The sequence below is a fragment of the Saccostrea cucullata genome, unplaced genomic scaffold, assembly GCF_032062105.1.
Source record: "Saccostrea cucullata isolate Sc308-1 unplaced genomic scaffold, CSIRO_AGI_Scuc_v1 ctg18842, whole genome shotgun sequence".
NCBI lineage: Eukaryota > Metazoa > Mollusca > Bivalvia > Ostreida > Ostreidae > Saccostrea > Saccostrea cuccullata.
The window spans coordinates 1-8856 of record NW_026929901.1 but is presented as its reverse complement, the minus strand read 5'-3'; the positions used below and the strand labels follow the sequence as shown (position 1 = coordinate 8856).

The 8856-nt window shown below is 34.4% G+C and overlaps 1 protein-coding gene across 1 annotated transcript; it reads right to left on the bottom strand.

Annotated features, from left to right (window-relative positions):
• Window positions 1-2111: 2111 nt before the first annotated feature.
• Window positions 2112-8595, bottom strand: LOC134282445 (uncharacterized). The gene is made up of 10 exons (XM_062764852.1): window positions 8415-8595; window positions 7527-7750; window positions 7177-7423; window positions 6178-6333; window positions 4791-4959; window positions 4331-4521; window positions 3801-4037; window positions 3597-3711; window positions 3187-3466; window positions 2112-2813 (listed from the first exon to the last, which is right to left on the bottom strand). Exons 2-10 carry the CDS (start codon window positions 7709-7711, stop codon window positions 2612-2614), a joined length of 1782 nt encoding a protein of 593 aa, XP_062620836.1. The 5' UTR covers window positions 7712-7750; window positions 8415-8595; the 3' UTR covers window positions 2112-2611.
• Window positions 8596-8856: the final 261 nt, after the last annotated feature.

Below are 8856 nucleotides of genomic sequence, written 5' to 3'. Positions count from 1 at the left end.
CAAAGCCAAAGTGCCACTTGGAGAACCTGGCTTTGCCATTAGTACAGGCGTTAGAGAGAAGGATGCCTTGCACCAACGTCAACAATTCTGGTGGCAGGCGATCATGATATGTCCAAGTCCAGCCTTACACCCGTCAGTCTACCTACAAATGGATATACCAAGATCTACAGATGACTCTTTGTCCGAGGGCAAGTCACTGTAACTGTGAATGATTCAGTATTCCAAACATCTACTCCATTCAGACATGCTGTTTCGCTGTCAAAGCTTCTGAAAGAAAAAGATCAAGTGAATGTTCTGCTCAAGTACTCTGATGGAGGAGTGGACCAGCCGAAATACTCTGGAGAGTGTTAAATGTGCTTATATATATGTTTGTTTCTGGAATTAAACCTTGATATGTTAATTCTGTGTAGGTGCGCTCCTGGCCATAGTTGGCGAAATCCGGCTGAAAGAGTAATGTCGATTCTTAATTTGGGTTTGCAGAACTGCTCATTGGAAAGAGAGAGACTTGATGACAGTGATGAAGCTCTGTTAAAAAAATGTGGCAGCATGGCAGAGATAAGACAGTTATCAGTGAAAGAAGCTCATTTAAAGGAGTCCTACAAGACATCAGTTGAGCCGGTTCAGTCCCTTATTCAGAGTAGATTTAGACGGCTGAAGCTGAAAGATAAGGCAATTGAAACGAAAGATCCAGTATCTGATGAGGAAATTGATCTGTTTAAGAGACACTTACGTGAAAAGTTTCCAGAGATGAACTTGGAAAAACTGCAGAAAGTCAATACAGACAAAGTCAAGTCATACAAAATATGGAAAGAACAACACTGCCAAGAGAGACAGTACAGCTTTCAGATAAGAAAATGCTCTGATGAGAGTTGTTGCATTGCTCCAGATATACCGAAGGAGAAAATGTCTTGGCTACCTGACCCTACTTTGAAGGAAGATGAAGACGGTCATTATAAAAGTTATTCTGAGGTAAATGGAACACAAACAACAAGGATGATCGACCCACCTACATAAACGCACCAGCCACTCCAAGACCTAATGTTGGAAAGAAAAGAAAAGTTCCTGGTAAGGCGACACCTGAACGTGTGAATATCATCACGACAGATCCAGAAGTTCAAGGTGACTTCACTTTTACCGCACAGACAGCGCGTTCAACATTACAATGTGTAGAGTGCTTGAAACCACGTGTAATATATGGAAAATTTAAACTGTCTGGAAGACAGGAGATCCAACTTGCACAGATCATGAGTGAATTCAACTTCAGCTGTGGTGCCCCATCTAACACCGCCAGGACACGCTCTACATGGAAAGGTTACAGTGAAATTAGGAATTGATTGTTCGTCTCCATTGGAAGTAGCGTACTCTCTTCATCCCAGGCTCTTGGACCAACAGATTTATGTTTTTATTGTGGAAAAGAAGGCGCCTCTTTTGACATTACTTTAAAAGAAAAGTTTAAATCTGTATTGCCTGTGTGCGGGTCTTGCTTAGAGAAAGGCCTTGCTTACCCCACCTTTAGACCTTATGGAAAAACAAAAACAAAGAAATGATTTGCAAGACTTTCTTGTGGCAAGATTCATTGTTATTAAACAATGCACAATGCAAAAAAAAACATCTTCAATATGTATGTTGGTGAATTTCTGTTATTTTCCAATGAAACCCAATCTAACATCTTATTAAAACATGACAAAAACAGGAATATGACCCAGTGACAATCTCTATTTTAAGATATCTTTTGTATTTACATCAAATAATAGTATTTTGCGTATACTATGGCTTAAGTAATATTATATAAATGCAATTAGTTCAATGTTGAAAAGAAAAAAATAATACAAAAGCTTTAAAAGAATTATTGTTTTATTTTTCATTTACCAATGATTCATTTAGAGATGTGTTTGGTACTATACATGAAAAATTGTTTTATTTTTCATTTACCAGTGATTCATTTAAAGATGTTTTGGTACTATACATGTTATTCGCAGTCTGAAAAGGAAAAAAAAAATTTAAAAAAAAAAAAAATGCCTACCTACCTACCCTATTTTTTTTCGCCTGAAAGCGGAAACAAACATATTTTTTTTCTAGGCCTAAAGTCTAATCGGAGATAAACTTTTCACAATTTCGCTTTGAGACTACAATCAGTCATTAGTAGGCAGATCATTGTAGAAAATGTGAACCAAACCTACATGAATATTTACTACACCTAGAAATTTTCTTAAATTGAATTTCGGTTAGAAACACATGCATATGGTCCACGTATTGCAGTCCTTTTTTAAAGGACAGCAACTTGTCTTCTTATTCTTGAAACATATACGACCTATCGAGATGTTCATATGCACGTAATTTAATTTTTGCAATTACAGATAACGTTATTAATCTACTTTTTTGAATGTTACAATGATTTCTAATTTCAAATATCAATCCTCTTAAGGTAAGGGAAAAATAACATTCACAATAAAATTATCAAATTATACAAATACATGTGTATATAAGGTTATAAAATACAGTATCAGAATGTCTCTTCAAGCAGTTTGAAAGCAAATAATATATACAAAACATAGCACAAGAATAGGATAATCAATGTCTATGTGCAAGGAAGAAGAACAGACAAAAGTTGTCAATATCTCTGATATTTACTGGAGTCTATATAACGAGATTCTTCATTAGAATTGGGGTGATGCAGAGATGCTCGAGCAAAGTAGGGATTTCTGTTATAGGATAAGAAGGAATTGGCATTGTACTGTTTTCCCGCCAAGGCAAGGTCTCTCCAGTTTCTGATTGGTTCACCATCATCCTGTTTGCTTTTTTGATGATCATTTCTGTTTAAAAATTATGTAAAACACATTTATAACTAAATATTTATACCAGTTTCTAAATTATTACAGTTAAAATAAAGAAAAGTCATTGAAAGCCACTTTTTTTAAGTTTTAAAAGATAAAATTAAAGTTTAACTGAAGCAAATATATTCTGGGGATCTTTTATACTGTTCATTTCAAATAAAAGCTGTTTTTCTCAACCACAATGCGCACAATGAAATAAATACTGTAAACACTTTTTATTTGATCGCGAAAATGTCATTCTTGCGTATAATAGAATTCAGTCCCACGTAAAATTTTGTCTCGCTAATAAAGAGTCAATGACTTTCTCGCGAAAATAAGGTGTCGCGAAAATTAAGTGATCTACAGTACTTACGATTTGCTACATTTTCTGGCTACCAGTCCTATGATTATCATTAATAAAACTATTCCAACAATGGAAGTGGAGACTCCAACGATCAGATGGGTTTTGTTCACTTTTATGTATTCGTCCTCTGCACTTGTAACTGGAGAGATTGTTTTTGTATATGTTGTTTCGTCTTTCACAATAGTGGTAATAGATGTTGTTTTCTCTTCATTTTGTTCCGATGATCCCTTCGATGTGGATTCTTGTAATATTGTTGTTGGCATGCTTTCGATTGTTGTTTGACCACATACTAAGTTGACAAAAGTCCAATTATTTTAATTAACATATGAAGTCAATAATTCAAAAAGGAACTCAAATCACATTTAATTTTTGCAATACAAAAGGAAAATATGGACAATGTATCACAGTAAGAGACTTGCATTGGTTTTCTGTCCAGTTGTACTTATCATTCGTTGCATTGCAGTAAAGACACTCGTTGGTTGAACTAATTTGCATGGGGCTGATACATGTACTATCGATGTAACAGAAATTATCCTGTAAATAGTAATTAAGGTTTTTCCTTTTATAAAAATTCTTTGAAAATGACTGTACATAAGTAAATGTGTGCAAAAAACAAGGCATACCTTTAAAGTGAAATACACATTCCCTGATTCGTTGTGATACTCCTGACAGTGAGATTGGTATATAATAACATTATACGTGTCTGTATAACGTACACCGTCATTGGAGATGTTGAACTTTATTTCGGTCGTCCAGATGTCAGTTGTATCGTATGGAAGCGGGCAGAATCCCTCGAATAGTGTTCTGTCTTGTAAATTCATCTGTCTTTGCTGACTTTCTTCTGTTTGGTTAATCTTTGTCTGAGATAGAGTAATAAGATAGAATATTGCTGTAAAAAGAAAAGATGCTCAGAAAAAACGTCACTGTGTAGTGGTGAACAGCGTCAACTTCAGAGATTTACTTGGCCATTGAGTAAAGGATTCCTAACGTATACTTGTTACATTAATCTGTTTTTTTAGGTCGTATTTAAAACACAAAACATTTTACTAATGAATAGTCACTCCATTTATTATTTATCATAGGTATGCCACTGATGGGGTTTGAATCGACGACCCCCTACCTATATATTGAATAAATGACTATTCAGACGTACCTGTTTCACATTAAGAAAGCATACTGAGTTCATGTTTTCAAAGAATGTTTTTCCCATTATTGTTGCCTCTTTACAGGCTTTATTGGACAGATCACATAGACCGGCCCCGGGAACACTGGTTACTGTAGGAGGTGCGAGTAAATCAAAGGAACAGTCGCTCCCTCCAAATCCAGTGTCACAGGTGCAGTTACCTCAAAATAAAGATGATAAGATAAACATGACGATCGCCAGAAAAAAAGATTTCCATGGAATATAGATAATAATCATTTTTATAAATTTATTTTTAAAAAAAATAAAGAAGCAACATGCTAAAATTATTTCATCTTATTTTTCTATCCCTTAGATTTTGAAGATTCTTTTTTTTATATATATAAAATGAGATTGTTTATTTACAATGTACATACAAGTAAGACCAGCAAACACAGACTCTTTACATCGTATGATCCAATAAATAGCCTACCACCATCACACGTGCCAAGACCGGAACAGTTATTGGGACAGAGGTTTTGTATTGTTTTGGTTACTTCCGGTTCTGACTCTTGCAATGTGGCATTTAAAAACACAAACGTAGAACATTGCTGTAGAGCGGCCTCAATGTGAATCTGTGTTAGGTTATCATCGCCTGTCAACTGAAAACAGACTTAAGCATTCAATTTGTTCAATTCAAACTTCTTTTATGCAAAAACAAGCCACTAAACAAGCTTATAATGAAGTCCCTCTGACGGACGGGTTTTGCTTTGTTATGTAACCGGAATTTGGTTTTACCCTCAAACCAAGGTACCACTCACGGCACCAATGTAACCGGAATTCGCTACATGGTATCAATGCAATTTAGGAAATTCCACGATACCAGTGTAGCGAAAATGACCGTATGAAAATACCTCTTTAATATCACTCACTTTCTTTATTAATAATAGTACTTCGCGTTTTATTCCAATTTCTTACTAACCAAAAACCCTCATGATTTCAATATAGTCACGAAAGTGACTTACTAACCCAAGAATTTTAATAACAAGAGTTTGCAAATTAACAAATATTTATTATGACCACAGATGTATTTTATTAACAGCACAAAAATATTACATTTATTTATTTACAACAAAAACTGATGTACTAACGACCTTATACTTATGAGCCTCAATAAAAATAGTGCCTACCTAACAAATGTACGATGTCCAGAGCCCGTCCTACCCAACGCTAAGTCCGAATGAAAATGACCCACCCCTGCACGAAAAATCTACTATGCCTAACCTAACCGGTTTACCAAAAATAGAAATAAGGAACTGGAAAATGGACGTAAAAATAAGGAAAACAAAAAGGATAATGATGAACAAATGAACGAGACAATCATTTTGAACGAAACAGAGACAGAGACCGGGATCCACCCATCTTATCAAAAAGTGAGCTGGTACGAACCTTTGAGAAGGTTCCAGACCAACTGAAGTAAACGTGAAATGCTGGACTTTAAATACACCGCTGTCTAAAGGTGTGTCTATCTTATCCAATCAAAATCTGCATTCTATGTATAACCCAGACAAGGACGTTACCCAAATCACTGAATAAAGCTAGAAAGTTTCCGAAAGTAAAACAAACGATCGTAACCAATAAGAATTATCGTTATTTACTTACTATGTAAAATCCAATCCTACCACAGTTATAAGCGTAATTCGTTATATCTGTCTAGTCGACAAATACAAAATAAAGTTACAGGGGAATGAAATTACTTCACTTTTAGAGTCAATTCATAATAGTGTGTTCGCTATTACCTTGCTTTACTGTACAAGTTAACTGAAACAAGAACATAAGATTGCAGTATATGCCATATAAAGTTCTTGTTATAAACCTACTCTTATGTCTTCGATGCAGTTGGACAAGGTTACATTACTAAGGTCGGACACATGTTGTTGGCAAGTGTTGTATTCAGGAGAATTTTCAAAAGCCTGGAGACAAACACTCTCTGCGTATTCAGTGGTCTGTACGTAAGAAATTGTACGTTTCCTTCTCTGAAATTGTTAAATGAAAAACATCTTATCAAGATATTTTCACAGGAGATTGTAACTATTATTATGTAATTATATTTAAATGATGTAACTATTATTATGTAATTTTATTACACACTTAGTAATAAATACAGGTTTTTTGCATATGCAATAAGGCTGACGTCACAATAGCCGTATCAACCATGCCCTGCAGGGCTGATACGGCTATTGTGACGTAATATCACACCCTTAGTAAATTAAACCACAAAAACAGTACTTGTGATCATACACAATTTTTGGTGGGTTCATATTCTCTTAATTTTAACTTTTTGAAAATAAGGTTAATCTTAATTTACAAATACATGTAATAGATTATTTTCAAATTACGGATCAAGTGCATTGAAATAGAAGTAGAAACAAACCCAAATCATATGAGACAATAGACCATGTACATGTATCTAAGAAGTCCATGCATGATTATTTACTTATTTTCTTCTCAACTTAATGCATGTTTTACTGCATTTTATTACTAAGTATGTAATAAACATATTAATACATACGCTTTTCCACATCACATTTTCAGCCCTTGCATTGTAATATAAGCACTCGACCAAGACATCGGGCCTTCGGCAATATTGGTATACAGGATGTGATATGGAAAAGGGTATGTATTATTCTTTATATATTTCAAGGATGTAACTATCATTATGTTAATATATTTCAATTAAAAAGTATCAAAATTAAATTAATTCAAAATCACTATTTTGGCATCTATCCATAACGGATATAGATAATTTCACGAATTTGAAATAAGTTCATGATATTTTAACAGGTGAGTGGAATAAATTTCAGGAGTTAATTGCATACTAATAAATAATCCCTTTCCACGGACATATCGGAAACATCCCGTTTTCGTCTTCTGTTCTTTACAAGATCTACATTACATTCATACTGTTTGCCTCGGTTTGAGTTGCAGGGTGTAAAAGTGTTGTAAGAGCACTGGGTTTTACCGTCCTCCGTGCATGCGCAGTGAGGTACTAGAATGGAGGACACTGATTCCAAACTATTGTAAACTAAGGAGTTACCACTGAAAAGATTTTCGTTGTCCGGAATCCTACAAACGAAGGCAACCATTTACAAAAATTATTTACTTCGCATGTCCAAGTGAAGCGTCACCTAGCAATAGCACATTTCTAAAAGAAATTATCTAAACCTACATCCATGACTTTGAGAAGTCATTAGGATAAGTCAAATTGATGTCATCTGTAATCGTACTGTTTCGCCTTCTGAAGTCGTTTTCCCTAACACCATCAAAGTATCCACATAAACCGTCAGCATTTCCTATATCCATCGCAGAGGGGAGGATTTCTAGGTCGATGTTATAATGTCCACTCCACTCCATGATATAAATGGCAAGTGACGTACCGGTGGGGAAATATATCTGAATATGCATGTATAAAAATTTCCGTAAAGTCAACGAAAGCATGTAGAAAAAAAGACAGATGAATTTTCATGCTGTCTACAGATGCAGAAGTTTTCCTTTTAGACTAATACTGTAAAATGAGTATTAAAATAACATTTTATGACCCCCTAATCGAAAATAGATAGAAGGGTAAAGAGTATATAGTTTTTACCCTGCCATTTAGTCTGGTTGTCCACCAAACCACTAGCCTTGCTTACTTTTGAATGGCGGCTCCTAGGGTTTTTATAATTCAAGTGTGTAATCAAAGCGAAAAGTCATTTGTTTGACTATCAACATCTTTGACCTCTAACATTGACCTTGGTGTTACAATGTATGTCTACTTTTGCAGAAAGTACTACACTTTAACATTGGTGAAAAATTTTGAACAACTTAAAGGCAGGGCTTTTAAATTTTATTGTTTTATTGAATGTTCTAGATCCCTTCTTCTAAAAACAACGTTTTGATCTTGTTTTAAAAGAAAAACTTGAATCTTTGATAGCACTTTTAATTGACAAATGAAAACAAATTTTACATATTTCATGATTTTTTTTAACTTGTATGTACATGCATCAGTGTAATCTAGAACTAAATAATTGATTTTTCTGACCTAGGTTGTTTTTGTGTCTTTGCTTAACGTTCTTACCTTGTAATACTTGTCGTGAATTTTCGTGACCTTTAGAACATTGTCCTCACACAACTCATAGCTGATGAAGTTATTTTCTCCACATAAATCTATGACGAAGACATCTCTCCCTGCTCTGGCTACGACTGCGCAGACGCACCAGGGACCATCGTATGAAGGGATACATAGGTGGTGTTTAGAGAGAATCTAAAATATAGTTCTAAGTATTAAGAAATGTTTTAAATATTATTGAATCTTAAATGTAGTTTCTTTAATTGTTTTTTTTTTCAAAAAAGGTCAGGATTTTTTTTTAAAAAATTGTTTGTTTGCCCTCCCCTTACATATACCGATCGACTGATTGAAAATGCCCTGACAAAAATAAAATACTTTAGAATATATAAGTCATTTATTTTTCATTTCATACAATTTATTACTATCTAGACGCTAAAAAGTGTTCCCGACT